Source organism: Phyllostomus hastatus, unplaced genomic scaffold, assembly GCF_019186645.2.
Source record: "Phyllostomus hastatus isolate PE091 unplaced genomic scaffold, TTU_PhHast_1.1 phas_contig_58, whole genome shotgun sequence".
In the NCBI taxonomy this organism is placed as follows: Eukaryota; Metazoa; Chordata; class Mammalia; order Chiroptera; family Phyllostomidae; genus Phyllostomus; species Phyllostomus hastatus.
In genome coordinates, this window is record NW_025333916.1 from 27,459,480 (window position 1) to 27,480,475 (window position 20,996).

The 20,996-nt window shown below is 33.5% G+C and overlaps 1 protein-coding gene across 1 annotated transcript in view; it reads left to right on the forward strand.

Moving 5' to 3' along the window:
- Window positions 1-20,996, forward strand: part of ADAMTS6 (ADAM metallopeptidase with thrombospondin type 1 motif 6) — a 238,208-nt gene that overhangs the window by 121,970 nt on the left and 95,242 nt on the right. Inside the window, exons 11-12 of the mRNA XM_045848398.1 lie at window positions 4,429-4,570; window positions 15,743-15,850. Coding sequence (XP_045704354.1) covers window positions 4,429-4,570; window positions 15,743-15,850 — 250 coding nt within the window. The remainder of the gene's footprint in view (window positions 1-4,428; window positions 4,571-15,742; window positions 15,851-20,996) is intronic.

The following is a 20,996-nucleotide window of genomic DNA, read 5'->3' on the forward strand; positions in this document are numbered from 1 at the left end:
CTTTACCGTATATAGTTCATGTGAAAAATAAATCTAAAATTACAATTAGGGGTATATCATCATGTGTTCTGGAAACCAAGCCAAGAGTGTGTAGTTTACATAGGGGTCTGTAAATTTCACTTGAAGACTCAACTCTGGCTCGTGTTTCTATTTTCAAGGCTAACTTTTGAGCTATGTAAATAAGACTTCTCTAAATTAGAAGTAGAATACATAAAATATGACTTTGCTATCATGCTGCAAGGATTTATGTAAATATGCTTGGATTTACTAAGAATTTCATAATCAAGGAAAAAGCATGTTCTCAAATGGATACACATTTTTTTTGCCTCATCTTAGAAGCATAAACAAAAGTAGAGTCCATGAATTAATCATTATCTATATTGCTATAGATTTTATGAAATATATACTGTTAGGGAAATAATCATAGTTCTACTTTTTATGTATACAGTTTTGCTCTGGACATATTTTTTTATGCTTAATAGCACAAATTGCGTAAGCATCCCATAGATGGAAACTACTAACAGTGTCCTTCATTTCATTTATTAATGAGGGAGGTTTATGTTTTCTGAGGGGATAAATTCTCATGGCACTAAGGCACAAACCATCTATGTTTAAAGGTGTATTTTGATGACAAAATCAAGAAGATTATATATAATATCACTACTATTATTATTTTGATAGTAGTAGCATAAACAACTGAGCTCAGCATCATAAGAATTGCATAGCTATATCAATTATCCAGAACCCTAGATTAAATAAAAATTACTCATAACTTCCATTTGGTTAAAAGAAAATAAAATATAAGAAAATAACTCATAGCTAATATTTTTAAGAAAGGGAAAACATTTGTACCAGGACTCTTATATAAAATTATTCACATCAACATAATTTGCAATTTCCAGAAATTAGAAATAATTCAAATGCTCATTTGATATTTGTGGCCTAGTCTTAAATGGAATGTCGGAGAACAAATACACGAGCAGCCTATAACTATACCCACCAACATGGATCTGTCTCACATTCCTAATACTAAATGGGTGAAAGAACAAAGTCACAGAAGAAAACCTGCAGTATGACTCCTGTTCATATAGAGTCCAAAAGCAGGCAGATGAATATTGGGGGGTAAAACTGCTAGGGAAAGGATGGACATTATTATTAAAAAATCAGAGTATTAGTTACTTCCTTAGGTGAAAGGAGGGGTGAGATTCAGATAGAGCACTTGGGAATTTTCTTAGGAAAAAAAATACAGAAAAGCAGTTTCAGGTTAAGTATATATCTCTTAGATTGGTATTCTCTGCTTTCTATTCCTATATCTGTGATATTTCACGGTGGCAATTGATGACTTAGAAGCATGGACATATCCAGAATCATTACTTTCTAAGGGCTAATTAATAATTTATAATGGAGATCTATAGATTTAGCTTACTTTAAATTAGCAAGATAGTAGCTGACAAATTTTAGTAATGTTTGCAAAAAGTATTTTTGTTGCTTTAGAATTAAAATATGAAAATGACCCCATCTCCCAAATACTTCACACAAGGTTTTGTTGTATGACATATACCAGATATGGTTACTAGGAGGAAAATAGGTAGTCCATTCTCCACCCAAAATGTAGAAACAATGTGAGTCAGCCTTGCCGCGTACTTGGCTTTCCCGGAGCCACTAACAATAGGTAAGACGCTTGACTTGCAAATGTTGATAATTTGTACAGATATCACCAAACCCATCTCAAAAGGCATTGTTGATGCCATGTTCCTAACTATACATGTTCATTTTGAAGGATCAGTATGATTTTTCACTTACTGTTTTCTTTTATATGGTGTTTTATTCTTCTGTAAAAATATACTGGAAAAGGAAAACAATACATAGTAGTAAGTAATTCCAAAGAACTGAAACAGAAATCCACTTTGGAATAAACTTCCGCAGAAGGGCTTGGCCACGGATGAACAGAGTGCAGGGATCCTTCATTGTCTGGAGGCCTTTGCAATGGTCTTCTCATTTGGTGTTTTTGAAGAACATGAACCATCATTAGAAGACCATTAATACCTGAGAACAAGAACTTTAAAGAAATAACTATTGTTGCTTTCTCTGGATTAAAGTCAATTTTCAGATTGCCATCAGGAAAGAATGTTTTCCTCAGCATCTTATTCTTAAACTTTTCCAGTCCATATAATTTTTCCCCTAAATATTTTAGGTTAATTTTCTGTATTCCTAAGAAGTAATTATGTATGATAATTTTTCATAGATTTTTAGCTGGTGCCATTTAAGTGAGTATATCTTGTATACTTAGAAGATGGTATCTTTTACTTTTTTTATGCTATTGCAAATATTTTTATTTGTAGAATCTTGTATTAAGTACTTCAGTACTTAAATTTTCCCCATCGATTTATAGTAGTAAATTACTTAACTTGATATTTTATTTTATTACATATTTAACTCCTTTCATCAAGACTTTTATAATTTTATTACAGAGAGGAAACTTGATATTTTTGAGTTAAATTAGATAACTAAACAACTAACTCAGTAATCTTATGAATATTCCCTATTATAAAAAATGGCCCTGGCTGGTGTGGCTCAGTGGATTGAGCTCTGGCCTGTGAACCAAAGGGTCACTCGTTCGATTCCTGGTCAGGGCACATGCCTGGATGCTGGGCCAGGTCCCCAGCAGGGGATGTGTGAGAGGCAGCCACACACTGATGTTTCCCTCTTCTTCTTCCTCCCTTTCTCTCTGTCTAAAAATGAAATCTTTAAAAAAAAAATGGTACATCTTCTTTCATTTCATTTTTCACATTGATCTTTTCATCGTTAACCTTAATCTAAAATTTTGAATTTACTAGTAGAATTACATTTGCCTAAAATTTGGATACCCATGTAGATTATAGATATTTTATATTATAAAATAAAAGGAACTTTGCTATTTTTAAAATTCATCAAAGAAGAATTCTTTTACTGAAGTACATGGCAATTTCTAAGAGCACAAAAAAAACAAGAAATAAAAAACATTCCGTCATGAAAACTGGGTAGCCGAGTGGGAAAAATCAGCTGTTCTCTATTAGGTAGACAGATACCGCAAGCAGCGACAAGTGAAAGCAGTGTAATAGATAATAGTAAAATGCCTCTATATTAGTACCACTCTTAATATTCCAGCTAAATATTTTTATTGATGAAAGATTAATCAAGGAGGTCATAAATGAAAGGAAAAATGTGTAAGGAAGACAGTATTCTGTCCCTTGGGTCTTTCCCCTACCCCCTTGGGTCTTTAATCTGGCACTTTATGAATAGTATGCTTCAATTTTTAAAGGGTATTAATTTACTGCTGTGCAACTGTACACTTGTATATGGCAAATTAACTTTTACATTTTAAGAATATGATAAAATTTTAAGCAAGTATGAAACTCATTATTATGTATGGCTCTTTCTTATCTATAAATGAAAATTTGTACTGTCCTAAATAATAGTTGAGGAACTTCTACTTGTGAAATTATTTTCCTTTGGCAAAGCAGATGGAAAAGATTTGGGAAAAAAAAACACAAGTGCTGGCACAATTGACAGGAATGTTGGAAAAAATTTTTAAGTGTTGGCATAGGAATTCTTTAAAAATTCTAACTTACATGTGAAATGAAAGTAAAAAAGCATCTGTCCTATTTTATGCACACTGACTAAATAAAAGTGAACAATTATATTTAGCAAAGTATAAAGCTCTTTAAGCTAAGGTATTCTGTCTGGGTTTTGGCAACCTTTATGTTATTTGTTCCACTGAATTAAAATATTATGTTTGAGTGCAAGCACACTTTGAAAAGCAGAACTTATATAGAGAGAACATTCTCTTTCCTAACTCTGATGATCCTAGATGAAATATGAAATTTTTGAAAGACTAAACACTTGTAATATACTTGAGAGGAGAACTTTGGATCTTGGCCTCATCTGTCATTCAGCCCATTTATTATTGAAATATTTCAAGAACCTTTGGACATGTCATCTATTGTTCTGCCCAAGGTGGAAATACATAGATTAGGTCTTTAAGGATTACAACCACAATTTTTTTTAAATTTTCCACATTTTGTGTTTTTAATTCTACTACCAGATGTGGTTATATTTTCACTGAAAACAAACAAGAAACTTAGAGCAATATGAAATTCTGTTTTGATTCCTTCAGAAATTAGTTTAAATCGGTGTTTGAAGGCCAACATGACATTTTCAGATTGTTGTCTGTGATACTTTCATTTTGTCTTGTGCTGGAAAAAAAACTATTGGAGCTCTTATTCAGGTTTCAATAAGGCTATTTTGCCATGTGATTGTTTCTTGGTAGAACGTATTGTTTTTCATGCATCAAGTTATTGAGACAAAGAGCTCAACACATGGTTTCATAATTGTGATTGCTATAGTGCATAGTGTACCTAATTTCCTTTGATCCTTTATGTTGAACAGTTCAGGCCGTGGTACTTGCCTTGATAATGAGCCTCCCAAGCGTGAATTTGCTTATCCAACCGTGGCCCCAGGTCAGGTGTATGAAGCTGATGAGCAATGTCGTTACCAGTATGGAGCAACATCTCGCCAATGTAAATATGGGGTAAGAAGTCTCAATCCTTATGTTTAGTTATTTCTATGTGTTCTTTCATGACACAAATGTCAGGATGGAGTTTTGATGAGTTCAGCTTACCTCTGGTAACATCAGTAATGCAAATATGGCCTTTGATACTGCTCTTTTTCTGATATTTGTATAATATCGATTTCTAAATGTTTGAGTAATGCTAAATTAAACACTTTTCAAATGTCTTGTAAGGGATGCTGGTACAATTTTAGGGATTTGTAATATATTTCTTCTTTAAGTCCTGAGTTGATGATGCCAACTTGTTTTGGAACCTCTCCTTTCACCCCTGCCTTTCTGGTACTCTCATAATTTGTTTAAGGTCATTTTTATATTGGCTAGGAGGAGCCTTTACTTTATACTTTCTAGTACTGAGTCATTTCAAATGGCTGCAATCCACTGCCCGTACTCTGACACAGCAACCAAGTGAGGGCAGGATGATATTAACTCAAATAGAAAAACAAGGAAACTTGCCGTTGGGGGAAAAAGTATCACAAGTGTCCCTTCACGTCTGCTCAAAGACGTCTCCGTGTCTCTCCGGAAACATGTATACAACATTCTTCTTAAGTTTCACAGAGGAAGATTTCAGTGTCTAGGATAAGGGACATGTTTATAATAGGTACACATTATAAGCATGTTGAAAGAAAAAATAGGAATTTTAAATAAGTAGTTAAAATATTCAAAGGTAAAAAATAAATTGAAAGACTTGGTTCCTATTTTTATGCAAATAGTGTTTAAAATCCCTTCTTTTTTTTAAGATTTTATTTATTTATTTTTTTAGAGAGGAAAGGGAAGGAGAAAGAGAGAGAGAGAAACATCAATGTGTGGTCGTTGGGGGTCATGGCCTGCAACCCAGGCATGTACCCTGACTGGGAATCGAACCTGCGACACTTTGGTTTGAAGCCTGCGCTCAATCCACTGAGCTATGCCAGCCAGGGCTAAAATCCCTTCTTAAAAAGTAATAAGAATGATGTTTTCAGGCAGTTAAGACAAAACAATGTATGTACTGGACTGTCACAGTTATTCCTTTGGCTACAGTAGAAAGTGACTTTTAAAATCTCCCTTGGGTGACAAGTCCATTAATGCTCATGGTCAGTTCTGACAGCACAGTTTGTGCACTAGATTTTAAGATTATGTGCAACTTTCTGACTATCTAGAGCCTTGAGTAAAACTTTGGCCTTTCTTGTCTCTCTTCAAAGATTTTTCTGTTTTCATTTCTGTATGGTTTTAGTTTCTTTTTTTCTTAGGTTGCTTTTTTCCCTCAGAAAGAGTCAGCCAAACTTTAATCCCACTCTTTGTATATATTTGTAGTTTAGTAGGTTGAAATTTATGATCAAATGAGATTATAGGTTTTGTTAAGTATTCTTATATATGGTCTTTCATTTCTTTGTTAGCAAGGAAAATAATTAATTTATGCTTAGTTTTTCTATTGGAAATTGGATTTTAACTCTATATTAAATAATTTATATTGCCAGTTTTATAGTATCTATGGATGTACTTTTTTCTTTAGTAAACTAGTATAAATGGACCTGATTATCCTATCTCTGTATATGTATATCTAATTTATTTCAGACTGGTTGATTTGAACTGAGATAAGTAGTAATTGAGAAATTCTATATTTTCAGTTTATGTTCCTTGTATTCTACTTTTCTACGTGTTATAACTTCTCTAATAGATATCAAATAAACTGGAAAACAGAAAGACATTAACATTTTACAATTTTAAACAATTTCATATATTTTATTATGAATCTTTTCAATTTGATTTGCAGCAAAATGGTTTCCTTACACTCATATATTATATGAAAATGCTTATGTTACATTTTTATGAAGTGTTATATAGTACTAACAAAGTTTCTTAAGTCATAATAGAATTTTTATAATCATCCCACCTCTTAAGCTTATTCCTAAAAGATTGTGTTTAGGGGCTGGCATAGCTCAGTGGATTGAGTGCGGGCTGCGAATCAAAGCATCGCAGGTTCGATTCCCAGTCAGGACACATGCCTGGGTTGCAGGCCATGGCCCCCAGCAACCGCACATTAGTATTTCTCTCTCTCTCTTTTTCCCTCCCTTCCTTCTCTAAAAAATAAATAAATAAAATCTTTAAAAAAATTGTGTTTACACCATTGATACCACCCACGCCCACACCATGTTTTGTTTGGTGAATCTGTAAGGTTCTCAAGGAGCCTAAATACTGCTTTAGAAAACTTAAGTAGTGGCCTTGAGGGCGAGAGTCCTGCTCTGATTTACGTGGCCGAGGGCAGCATCCTGAGGGGAACACTACATGGAAGCAATGCAGCTCGGAAGAACACTGAGGAATTTTAGGTGAGAGGGTAACTCTGGTGTTGAAGCATCAAGAAGTGATCCCTGTTTCAACAAGCAGGTCTCTAATGATGACAGGAAGATGCTAAACAAACACCAAACAACCCATAACTGCAGCAGCATTAGCTTCCCATTATTTCCACCCGGGTCATTGCCAGATTACCAGAGATTACATCTGTAGTTATGAAAAACCTTGCCTTGTGAATAGGTTCATTAATATACATGTTACTTACATTTGGACATTTACTTGCAAATTTTTCTTTTTTGTTGTACTCCAGGACAACATTTTCTACCATTATCTTTGCATGTTATCCATTTATGTGTTTTCTAGATATTCCTTAATTCCATGAAAAGTATGAGGAGACTGTAGTGGCTATAAATACAAGGAACAAAACTGTATAGCCCAATAGACAGAGTAATATTATTGTACAATGTAGTAGTTTATAAATAATGTATAGTTTCTGGTATTTACATAGTCTTTTTTCAGAGATACTTCAGACTGTTTCATTAAAGTTGTAATTATTTTATGATGTTTTATAGATGGGGAAACTAAAATTACAGAATATGATTGCCTAGACCAAGGTAAAAAATAAAAATAGGTCTAAATCTGTCAGTTTGGCTTTCTATTAGATATAGTAGATATGTTAATAAGATAGCAGATGTATTTTACTTTGGGAGACAATTTTTATCAATTTTTATGCACAGAAAAATAATAAATGGGATGAGAGGAAACTGGAAGGTGATAGACATTTATCACCTCATTTGTGATAATGGTCTCATGGGTGTATACTTATCTCCCAATTACTAATATACATTAAATGTACAGTTTTTTGTATGTCAGTCATACCTCGATGGAGTAGTTTTAAAAAGAGAGATTTAGAGGACCTTTTGATGGTTGCCAGATAGGAGGGGAGTGTAGAGGAATGAGTGAAGAGGTGAAGGGATTAAAGAAGTACAAATAGGTAGTTACAGAATAGCCATGAGGATGTAAAGTACAGTACAGGAAATGACCCATGGATGTGAACAATGGTGGGGGTCTGCCTGAAGGAGTGGGGGAGTGCTGGGTGGAGCGGGCAAAGGGGGAAAAACCAGGACAACTATAATAGCATAGTTAGTAAAATACAATGTTTTAGAAAAGAGAGAGAGATGAATGCTCATCACAGTTAGATTTAAGACCCAGGACAAAACCAGAGAAAATTTATGGACAATATAGTTTTGTTTACCTTATGGGGACTTATTATCTCTGAAGTTTGTCACTGTTTATACAGAGCTCAGAGTGACCACATAAATGTGCAACAGTGTGTTGCACATTGTCATTGCTTACTTTGATGTGGAACTGAGCAGTGTTTTCACAACAGGCCATGTGTTCTGAAGCATAAATGGCAACATGAGATATAAATACATGGTTCCACATTGGAACAAAATAATTTTTGACAGAATATTTTCATTAGAAAACTGGTTAGCACTAGCTCTTACCCATGATCTCAAGTGACCATCAGTACATTTTTACTTAGTCACTTTTCCCTGTGAATGGCAGCCAAGCTGCTGTAAACGTCAGGTAGCAAAAGGGTATGACAGGCATGTGAAGTGCTTTTTATTTACCTGGCACATGGCAGACATTCAGTAAATGTTTCCCTTTGTCATCTGTGATACCACTTCTGCATAGCTGATGTGCCGGTAGTACTTAAGAAGAATCTGAGCCATCTGTACTTTTGGGGAGCATATAAGATATTTTAAGGGTCACACTTTGATTTATTCTTCAATCTCAGTAAAATACTTAGAGGTACATATAAGGAAAGATTAAAGAAATTAAGCTTGTGTAGCCTGTAAAAAAAGAAAGCTAAATTTTGGCCTCAGAACCATTTCAGACTTTAGAACATTTATTATAGTTTGATTGCTGGTAACAAACTGTTCTCCTTCTCTAACAAGAGCATTAAAAACACAGTGGCCTTAATGTTTACAGCTGGAAGGTTGTAGATTAAGTAGTAGGAACACTGTCAAGTTATTAAAATGGGAATTTTGCACTCAGAGAGACTGTAAAATTGTGTTGCTTGAAGATTATAAGGTGGTGTAAATATTCTACAATGCAGTCTGATATGGGTTTAGAGAATAAAAGGCATGGGATTATTTTAGCTTCTCAATATTCTTTTGGAGTCCAAATGTGTATATTTATCAAACATATACTTGACAAGTTGATTTAATTTTATTTTCCCTTAAATTTTAAGCAAAATTTATAGATTCGTAATCACTTGTATCCTTAAAAGCTCAGTAGTTTTCATTCTGGGTTTGCTTCTTAGAGGTATTTTTTAAAAACTGTTCAGTCACTTTTTAACCCCTTCAAATTGATGGGTAGTTATTTTATCTGAATTTCTAGATGAGTTTTTGGTTTATTTATATCACACACACACACACACACACACACACACACACACACACACACACACTGCTTTTCTAGGGTCTGTTGCGCTCTTATGTGTTACTCACATAACAGTATTAACACATTTAAAGCTGAAATAAGAGTACATTATGCTCTTTCTTCAAATGGCTACTAAACACCTGGAGCCAGGCCATGGGGTCACCATATGTTGGTTTTCAGTTTTCTTTTGTGTGATACAATGATAAGTAACCTTTCTAATCACTGATGCTCCTTCCTGACCCCTTCCGGGCTCTGCTCTCCCTCATGGCCATCAGGATCCTTTATTGCAAACAGCTGTTGAGAGATGTGACTGATAGGGTAATGTGGACAAAGAGAAGGTTGAAATGTAGCCACAGCCAAGGACCCAAGATGGCACTGGGTTTAGGATTTCTCAAGGGCAGAAAATTTGTGTCACTTTTATAATCCATACAGTTGTTAAAAAATAAATAATTAAAACTTCTAGCAATAAAGATATCATTTTCTCTTCATATTCTATTTTACTTCCTTAATGATAAAATACATATAAAATGTTTTTGTGCTTTTATATTTCTTTCCCCCTTATGAAAACTGCTTATTTTAGTTTTCCCAAGTATTGATAAAGCAAAGGGCTATTATTCCCACTTATAATATCATTTAACAGCTATAGTTACTTGAAAAGAATGGAAATATTAGAGAAGATAATTCTAATTTCTTTTATTGTTTTGAAATGGTCTTTTAGTATAAAATCAATTATTCTATTCTGATCAGAGGAGCCCTAGTTTAGTTCTTTGCAGAATTATGTTTTGAATATCAGGTAAATTGTTTTATATTAGATAATTACAATTACCTTAAGACTCCACTTTCTACATGTATTCTTATTATGATTTATATTTGCTAATAATTTTTATTGTTAATGTTTGTGGTCAGTGATATTCATCTGAAAAATAGAACAGACTAAATATCTGGGACTTGGCATTAAAATTTTAAATAATAGGAAAATTTTCAATGCTTTGTCTTTTGGAGTACTTTTGAGGAGAATGTACAGTATATTTTGAAAATCCAAATATGAGTGTTGGTATTACATTTAGAAATTCCAGTAATAAAAATAATAATAACGATAATGACTGATGCTGTGTACATTGATGCCTAAGCTATATGATGTGTACATATAGATATAATGAAAAGAAGCTATATTCTGAATATAATTCTTAATTTTAAGGATTTGATTCAGAATCCAAGCCATAGCATTAAGACTATAAAAAAGCAACTCCTTGAGATGCTGGGAACAAATGCCAGCAGAGATTTAACTGTCCAAATGTTTAATGAGTATTATAGATGTTTTTGTTTGTTTGTTTTTTGTTTTCTTTTTTTTTTCATTTTTAAATTTTATTGTTGTTCAAGTATGTTTTTGTTTGTTTATTGGCTACAAAGGTGCATAGGTTTTCAGTGGTCTCTTCTAACTCTTCTTTTCTCCATAAACCCTGTGTTGTTCCTACATGATTTTATAGAATGCAGAGGTTTTCACAGAATGCATTTATCACCTTTCAGCATAAAACTTGTATATATCAGAACCAAAAAAGGGGGGAGGTAAGGGTGTGCCAGAAGCGAAGAGTTTCTGTTCAAGTGGTAAGCTGGTGTTCTGATGTTGCCTGTGTCAGGGTAGGAGAAGATCATCTTGGGCATGAATTAAAACTGGAACTGAGACCACTTCATAAAATTAGAACTTTAGAAGGGTCATCTCTACTGTGAAGATACAACTGAATGGAAGTGACAAGTAAGCTTCTTTGCCCTTTGCTCTGGATAGGGAAAAATAGCTCCCATGGGAAATAGAAGCCCTAAACTTGTGCCTCACACAAAAACAGAGTAAGACTTTGTCTACATACATGTGCTGACAAGATAAATCAACATGAAAACTGATTCAGTGAAACCTTGGAGTGTACAGCAGCAACAAATTCATGAGCCTATACTTCTACAACTCAGGAGGTCCAGGATGTTAAAAAAAGATCAGTATTCATTGAGGATAAGCTTGAATACAAAATAATGAACCATATGAGGAAACAATCCACCATGAAATCAACAAGCATAAAGATTACCACCCCAAGAGAAAAAGATATGGAAGATATGAAAAGGCATTAAAGATATGGTGGTTTGAATGAGAAGGTCCAATATAAGTTGAATAGGAGTTCCAGAAGAAAGAATGACGAAGAGGTATTTTAAAAGAGACAATTACTAATAATTTTTCAGAATCCAAAAGAGATGCAAATTCTTAAAGCATGAATCCCAAGTAGATGAATAAAAAGAACATCTAGATACAATGGTGAAACTACACTAAAGCAAAGACAGAGAACTCGTGAAAGCAACTAGAAACACTTTATAATAAAGATATAGCAGTTTGACAGGTGACTTTTCATCGACTTCCATAAAGTCTGGATAACAAAGAACTAAATATCTTCAGCCTAGAATTCTATATTCAATTAAAATATTTTAAAAATGAGGGCAAAATAAGTATACTTTTTGACCACTAAGAACAAGATTTCCTTTGCTAAACTAACTACTAAAGGATGTATGTCAAAAAGAAAGAGGCATTGATTTATCAAGTTTTGGTCAATGAATTGTTCACAAACTTTTAGATTTCTGTAGGCAAGAAAATTTCTCTCCAAAAATTTAGTGGATCAATTTTTGAACAGGGAAGCCAATTTATAATTTTGCCAATTGGAAACATTCTGTAAAGACTGCCATAAGCAAACAAACCTTATCCTGAAAAATCTTATAGTCTATTTAAAAAGAATAACATTTAATGAATAAGGACAGTCCATTGAAATAAAACATTCAGTTTTGTAAAAAACACATTGACATAATTCTTCTAATTTTGTCACAGAATATTAAGAACTTTATCAAAGAGCAGTACCAATCCATGGCATTTGAGCTGCATGTCTGCTTATACCCCACCTTCTCCCTGGTTCCTATAAATTCTATGTGATAGTGTTAGTTTCTAATAACACGAACATAATACCTGGTGAGGTAAATAGTAGATGCTTAACACATATTCTCGAATGAATGGGAAATAATGCTATTACTTTTGTTTTACCAGGCAGTCTTCCTAATTGGTTAGAAGTTGACCCCATGAAATTAGAGATGCCATTTGCAACTTTTAGTGGCATGTGAGAGAAATTTCCATTAGTGGAGACCATTGGTAACTTCTCCCTTCTTCCTTAAACTCAAAGGCAAGCACAAAGACCAAATTTCTTCTAGAGAGACTTCCCAAAATGAATTGTAGGGTTAGAGAAGAGAATTAATTGCCCTAATACACAAACAATGATTTATTAATTCACAGATCTTGAGACTAGTCTTAACTTCTATAACTTCTTATATCTTAACTTCTGTAAATAAGCATGAATATGTGAAAGGTAACTATGTTCTAGAGCTAAGTGGGTGGGTAATCAACTCATTAATCTCTCTCATTTTATATGTAATTTTTAAAGGAAATTAATCTACTTACAATGATAATTTTTATACAAATTCCCCTAGAGGCAAGATATTTTGCATGCATTTAACTTTATTAGAACTTGGGACCTACCTTACATTACTTATTTAACAACTAATATACATGTACAATTATAACTGACACATCTGTGCAAATATGCCGTCCATGTTCTAAAATCCATCAGTTGAGAGAAAGTAGGCATTAATAAAGATATGAAATTTTTCTCAAGTTCTTTCAGGAAGTATACTGGCTTTCTTTGTATGAAATGAAATTTTCTTGGGTTTTGTCTTTCAAGAGAGATTTTTTTTTATGTTGGGAAATCTTAGTTGGGATATCAAAATCTTTCATATCCAAGTTGATATGCTAGATTAGAAATATAGTTGAAAACTCCTTAGCATTCTCCAAGACTAGTTTAACATCTTGGGAATATTTCCCATTCATAGATTTTTCACTCGCATACTTTAAACAGTAATTTGTGAGAAGCTAATGCCCTGGCAAAAGTTGAACCCCCAGAAACCAGTAAGAGCATAAAATCCTGTGAAAATGGGGAATCCACTTTTCAAAATGTGCCATTCTGTAACGGGTAAGAGGACTGTCTCTTAGATGACTCTGTTGTGAATCTTGAGGTTAAAGTTTTGGGAAAAAGTATCTTGAATTCTTGCCAGTTGGGTAGAGATTTTCAAGGTACTTTTGGAAATAAAGTTTCTGTAACTTGACTAAATGGTATGTTTACCAGGTAGACACTATGAATATTATACTTTCCAATGATAGAATTTTCATTGTACAGTTCTGTCTATAGTAAAGTTTAGTCTTCTTTTATTTCTATTTAAACTAATTAAGCCTAGTAAAAATCTTTAAAGATCCAGGAGTATCATCCAGGAATAAAGATATTTTTTTAACCCCTTAATATATTGTTCTTGCAATGTTTGTTCCTGTGAACTCATTTCTACTTGAATGTGGGTATTTTTGATGCATGGGAACAAGAAATTAATATATTAAGACTCTAAAATATTAACCTACTGCTTTTTAAATATTTTTTAAAGATTTTATTTATTTTAGAGACGGAAGGGAGGGAGAAAGAGAGAGAGAAACATCAATGTGCGATTGCTGGGGGCCGTGGCCTGCAACCCAGGAATGTGCCCTGACTGGGAATCGAACCTGCGATGCTTTGGTTCGCAGCCTGCACTCAATCCAATGAGCTACGCCAGCTAGGGCTGCTTTTTAAATATTAAATAAAAGAACATATTTAGGAACAGATACTAAGAAATTAGACTTATTGTTGTGGTCATTTCATAAAGGAAGAATAAAGCGATACCAATAACCTCTTAAAACAGAAACTGAAGCTTTGGTAGAAAGCTAAAATTTGGTAGAATTTGTAATAAATTAAATTGTAAGAACAGGAAAGTTTTATATTATGATTCACAGAACAGGTTTTGTTTTCTAATGTTTTAACTCTCTTCTACCTCAGTAGTTCTCAAAATGAGATTAAAGTAGATAGATAAAGTAAAATAGAGTTTAAAGTAGGTGATTTTTTAAGTACTTTTAAAGTGTAGAAGAAATTGTGTGTCTTTTTCTCTGCGTGGTGAGGCTGTTGGAGGAGTGTCCTAGAGAAGGACCCAAGGAGAGTCCCTCGGTTGGCTGTGACCTGTGGGGCACTCCCATTTTCTGGGGGCACTTGAGTGAATGCTGCATTCCAGCTTTGTTTTCTATTTGTGTTAATGTGACATAAGTTTTTTTTAAAAATTCAAATTGAGATGTAATTGATGTATAATGTTAGTTTCAGTTGTACAGCCTAATGATTCAATATTTGTATATGTTGTGAAATGGCCACCTCAGTAAGTCTAGTTAATACCCATCACCATACATGGCTACAAATTTTTTTTGTCTTGTAGCATGTTATAAGTTCTTACAATTGTGTTTTGACAGTTTAAAGAGCAGTTGGGGAATAATAGCAATAGAATTGAATGTTATATATAAATATATCTTTGCATTCCAAATTAATATATTTTTATTGCAATAAAGTATTTTATACTGAGTGGTTCTAGTTTAACTTAAAAACTTGTAATAGCATTAATGATGCTAGTTGGTAATATATAGAGAGAGAAACTGAAAATTTTGAGTGTCTTCAAAATAAGCTTGCTTTTTTGGCTGTTATTTAAAACACTTCACTAGGGTATATGTTGAGCAGCTTATTTTAAAATCTTATAGTGTGTGAACAAAAGGAGGTAATTTATATTGCTAATTTAGAATAAATGTTTGTAATTTTCCCATGTTGAAGTAGGGTAGTGAGAAGTTGTGATAAAGAAGATAAGAATACTTTAAACAATGTCCAAAATATGCCAAATATGGAAATGGCATATAAATAACAACATTTGTTCAAAACCAAACTTCCTTTTCATGAAGTTGGTGGGCTACATTGATGAACGGCAAATAACATTGCTAGACTGTTCTTTAGGCAACTCTGAATTTTAGAAATTACTCCGTCCTCATTCCTATGATCTCTTTTTTCTTCTTAAAATGGACATTATTTGAACATTACAGTAGATCGGAGAAATCAAATACCTATACCACTCTATTAGTAATTGGTAAGTTTGTTTTATTGTGTATCCTTAAGAGTAATAAACATATATTTCCTTTCTATATATTTATTCTTTTCCCCCACTCTTCTCTAGTAATGAAATTTCTGTGCATTACTTTTCAAAGATTTAAATCAATATTAAAAACTAAGATATATTTTCTCCACTAAAATGAGAATTATAAAGGCAAACATTTAAATGATTCTGCAAAATGGGTAACCCACCTTCCATAAGAGCCTCCTCCAAAGTCCCTACCTTTGATGATTCAGCATCCACAAGAAACGATTAATGCTGAGTGACTGTGGGTATATTCTTTGGAAGAGTGGAAATGATTTCAGTCTTTACTACTGATCAACTTGCTTTTGCCGTCTTTCCTAGGAAGTGTGTAGAGAGCTTTGGTGTCTCAGCAAAAGCAACCGCTGTGTCACCAATAGCATTCCTGCAGCCGAGGGAACACTCTGTCAAAGTGGGAATATTGAAAAGGGGGTAAGCTCAAATCATTTACCAGCTATTTGATCTTTTTTTTTTGGTGTTGCTATTTAACCATGAGGAAAATGTGCATATTGTTTGAAATGTACTTAAGAAAAGAATACATTCCTATTCTAATGAGTGTTGTAACTTGCTATCTGTGAATGTGCACTGTTTAGGAAATTAGAGTAAATAACTATTTTCTTGGTCAGTTTTACTTTTATGTATATGCATGAGTTATATTTGTATAGAAAATGTCCAACAGAAATCATATATATAAAAATATAGTCTGCTTAGTCATATGTTTTTTTTCTGATAACTAATTCTCAGGAAAGTTATGTGACCCCAAAATACTTTATCGCTATAGTCTAACTAGAGTCACTTTGAATTGCAGTATGAGAAAAAGGGCTAATAATAGAAGAATGCTTTAAACAACTTACTGAGCATAGAAATTAGAGCTAAGTAATTTTGGTTTCACCAGTATGGTTTTCAAAAATATTATTAGAAATTATTGAAACAGGTACGAATAGTTTATGCTCTTCCTCAAGTTCTTTAGGAACTTCTATATATGTGAATTCTAGAATTTATTGCTATGGACTGAATTTACAATAATAACTACCACTGTCATCTGTTCTCAGTTCTGACTTCTTCCATGTTAGTTGGGTTAGTTTCCACAAAGATTACACTGGATTTCAGTTTGCAATCTGATGTTTAAATAAAAAGAATGAAAGCTTTTGGGCAGCTGTCACAGTTTATTAATCCTTGCTGACGGCTTCATTCAGAACCCATGACCTAGTGCCATGTTGATGGCTTTTCCATGCTGAGTTTGGAAATGTTGGTAAATTACGCTAAACGTATGAATTGATAGGGTCATTTTTAAAGGATTAAAGATCTTTTTTTGAGACTATGTAAGTAGCCAATAAAAATACAGAGACCTTCACACACTACCAAAAATTCCTTCTTTTTTTTTCACCAAAGTAATAGAAAATATTAGGAACTGCATTCTTGAAACAACAGTCTAGGTTTATCTTGGAACCAACAATTCTTGTCAACGACAAGTAGCAATTTAAATCAATCTGTACTTAGAAAAAATACACAATTGTAAGGGGGGAAGTCACAGTGAGAATCTGTTTCTTTACTTGCCATTGATTATTATTCTTGCACTCTAGTCTATGGGCCAGTTTCTATTTGCTCAGAATACTGCTATCACTAGGCGTGATGGCTCTTTTTACTTGACTTTATTTTTGAACTTACAACATTAAAAAATTCATTCTTTTAAATATCTCAGAGCCCTCTTAAAGCATTCTATAAATTTTATAATCACTCCAAATAAGTAAATCACAAGTAGTGGCTATTTGAGAACACATAGTTCAACCCCACTAACCATTTATATAGTAAACACATGCTTAGTATCTTATCCTTTGTGCTTAATTGCAAGGCCCTCAAATGTCATGTCTGATAGGTATCTGCATTTCTGTGATAGAGATGACATATTTCTTAAAAATTACAGATAATTTTGAGGTATATTTAGAAGATACTCTCAATAATATTAAAGCTAACAGTATTGAATTTAAATTTAGATAAACAAATAGAAGGGAAATGTAATTCTTCTAAGCATAAATAAGAATAAGCACCAATAAAAAGTGAATAAAATGGGAAAAATATATTTGATTTCTAAAGATTCACATTTTCAGTTTAGGTTGGTTGTCAACTTTTTGATACCTAACCAGTTTTTTTCACATGAAGTCTACATAATTCTCATATATACATATAAAAAAATGGAAGTGATCTGGTTAAAAGAATCCCTTGTCTGCCTCCTTACCCTGTCAACTTCTGACATACTTCAACAGAGCATCTTGGATTTCATGAATATCTATTTTAAAACCTTGTAAGTGTAGCAAAGCTTGTATACGAAGACGTAGTTCATATTCACAATATTATTTAGTTTCATAGAATCAATATGTTAGATTTTACCTTCTAAAATTATTCTACAAAACAAAAATTTTAGCCATGCTTCCAGAGATATGAAAGGTGTATAGGCAGCTTTGAAATTGACACTAAGAAGTCTTAAAATGAATGAAGACACACACACATAGACTCTTAGAAAGAGAAAGAACAGCACACTACGAAAAGACTCTAACTATATTCCTGTCATTAGCTTTGAATTTAAGAATAGGTTTTTAAAGAACTAGATTGACAATTGACCTGCATTTTTAAGGAGAAAGAAAATGCAAAGGGCTAGACATGGGAGCTGAGCAGTTCTTAATTAATTTTTTAGTACCTGCATTTGTCATATTATCTTTTTATGAATATTTGTTGTTGATTTTAGTTAATTTTTTGTTAAAAGAAAAATATGTTTATTGTTACCAAATTGCAGATTTCTACCTTCAAGCTATATCTATCTGGAAATTAAGCTAGAGTTCAGCATTTTGACTCAAATTAAAGAAAAAAAACCATGCACAGAGCTAAGGACTAAATTAAAGTGGAATTTTCAGTTGGTTAGGTCAACTTTGTGTGACAAGTCTGTATTCCTGCCATCTAAAAATAGTTGGCATCCCAATAACAATTATGCTGATAATGAATATTTTTAAAGTACTTACACTGTGCCAGGCACATATTTTTTCTGTTTAATAATCAAGTGACAAAAGTCCAGGGAGGTGGATGCTGTTTTAAGTCCATTTTACAGATGAGGAAAGTAAAACCTGAAAGCCTACGATTACACAGCAGTTCAATAACAGAGCTGAGAGGGTCTGCCCAGGTCGTTCTAGTTCCAAAGCTGAAAACTTTGCCCCTCTATATTGCCTCTGATTGCATTTTACCTTTAGATGGGAAATTTCATAGAGAAAAAAGCAAACTTTCATTGTCCCAGTAATAAAGTGAACCACTGAGCTTGAGACTGGTGGTGACTATGTATTTTACTCTTTAATACTAAGTAGATTTACCATTAGGGAAAACCTATTTCTACATGTTTCATAAAGATGTTGTGAGGATGAAATGCGATAATACTTCAGAGGACTGTTTATGGAATTCTGTGGAGGGAGGGTGCTAGTATATATTACTAGAGCATCACCATTACTTTTGATTATTATTTGCTAACCTTAGACAATTGTGGGCAGAAAATGTTTTGTCAGGCTGTCTTAACTGGGAGTAACACGCATCAGAGAGTGTAAGCATGAATTTGTGTGCCTCAGAAACATGAATGGAATATACATGACTTTTGTTCTTAACTCAAAATTTCAAAACTACTCTCATCAGAAGAGCCAAGAAAGTACCTACATCCTGTCTAGCCAGGAGGATAAAACCAAAGCTACTCATAGTTTTTTGAGTAAATTCTCTTTTAAATGGAGGAGGGAGAAGTATTGCTAAAGTGATAGCATAGACATATCCAGAGCACTGGATCCACAATGATCTCGTCAAACTCTGGCTGCAAAAGCTGTGGGATCCCTGCCCGAGGGCGCAGTTCCACAAATGTTCCATGTAAGTATGGGAACTGTTCCATGCACATTTAGCAGATGGAGTAAGAAATATGGCCAAAAAATTAAAAACTGATCTTTGTGTGAGTCCTGGGGGGTCTGACATCGCTATTACAGCCATTGGATGTTTGCCTGAATAAGCCATTCAAAGATTGAATAAGAACCATATGGTCTGAATGGATGTGCTTAGGGACAGTAGCATTAACCAAAGGGGGAAATTTGATGAGCCCAGACAGTGCTCTGGTTGGTATGGTGCGTCCATGGGTCAGGCCCCTACAAATCAATCAATATAACTTTAAGCCAAAAAAACTTTCTTTAGACATGGCATCAGCAACAACACTTTGGACAGGCATCGAAGGGATGCCATATTTGATGACATAGCAAACAAAGGTTTAGACTGTAAAAACTTCGATACCAGTGTTGGCATTGTCACTGAACAGGGTATTAAGGATGATGAAAACCCAGTCCTTGCAAGCTCTGATGGTGACCACAAAGAAAGTTTCAAATACTTGGTTTGTTGCCAGAAGATTGATTTAATGATTCTATAAGACCCAATTAGAGATATAGCACAGCATTTGGACTTAACGTGTATATGATATTGGTTCCCAATATCTTTGTATGGGATGCACAGGGCTGGATCAGTGTAAGGTTATTATATGCCCTTCTAAGGCACGGGATATAATAGGACATTAGCAGTCTTGGATCTCAGAGTAGAATATAACATGTTTTGACTGGGTCCCAAACACAGAAAGTAAAGAAAAGAATAGCTATTCCAATTGCTCTAGGAATTTAGATAGTATGGGATGACAAGTTCTGATTTAGAATTTGGGCTGAAATAAGCCTCAGCATTCCCACACCTGCAGAGTGGAAAGATAAGGCTTTTAATAGTGCTGTGCTCCAACAACTTTTAGCTTTCCTGACTTGGGAAGAATGTTTTATATTGAATCACCAGTATCACTTCCTTTACAATCTTAGGGTTTCCTTAGAGGTCTCATTCCAGATGCTGGCTGGACCTAGTGCTGGCGATGATACAAGATCTGTGGTACAATCACATCCTAGAGTGACTCTAGTTAAAAAATATGTATGTTTTAAATATTTAAAATTAAAACATATTTTTAAAGTATACTCATCTTGAAAAATTTTTGTGGAATTCTGACAAATTCTCAAAGTTAGATTTGTTGATTTATAATGTATCTTGGTAAGATAATTTCCTGATGTGGATCATGAAATTCAGTGGTCTAAAAGCAAGAGATATTGCTTAATAATTGTTTCTTAAGAAAACTTTTAAAGCTTCCCTGGAATATATTGTCTTTCTAGGTCATTTTAAAATATATTTGTTTTACTTAGAAGAAATATGAAAAGCAAGAATGAACAATCTGAGATTTTATTCTTGGAATGTGATAGTTTTACTTTTCATCTTTCTAAATCTAGTTAAACACTTGAATTAGCAAATAGAAGGCAAATTTATCCAATTTACTTGGGTAATTTGGGCTGAAGTAACATGACTGATATTTAGAATACATCACTAGATTAACTATAACCTTTGAGAATAAAGATTAGAAACTTGTTCCCATCTGAAGATTTAACTCTTCTACTTTTAAGAAAAGAAGTAAAATTCTATGCCTATGGAAATAGAGCTTTTAAAGGTTTGGAAATTTTGGGCCCAAAAAAAGGATAAAAATAGAAAATAT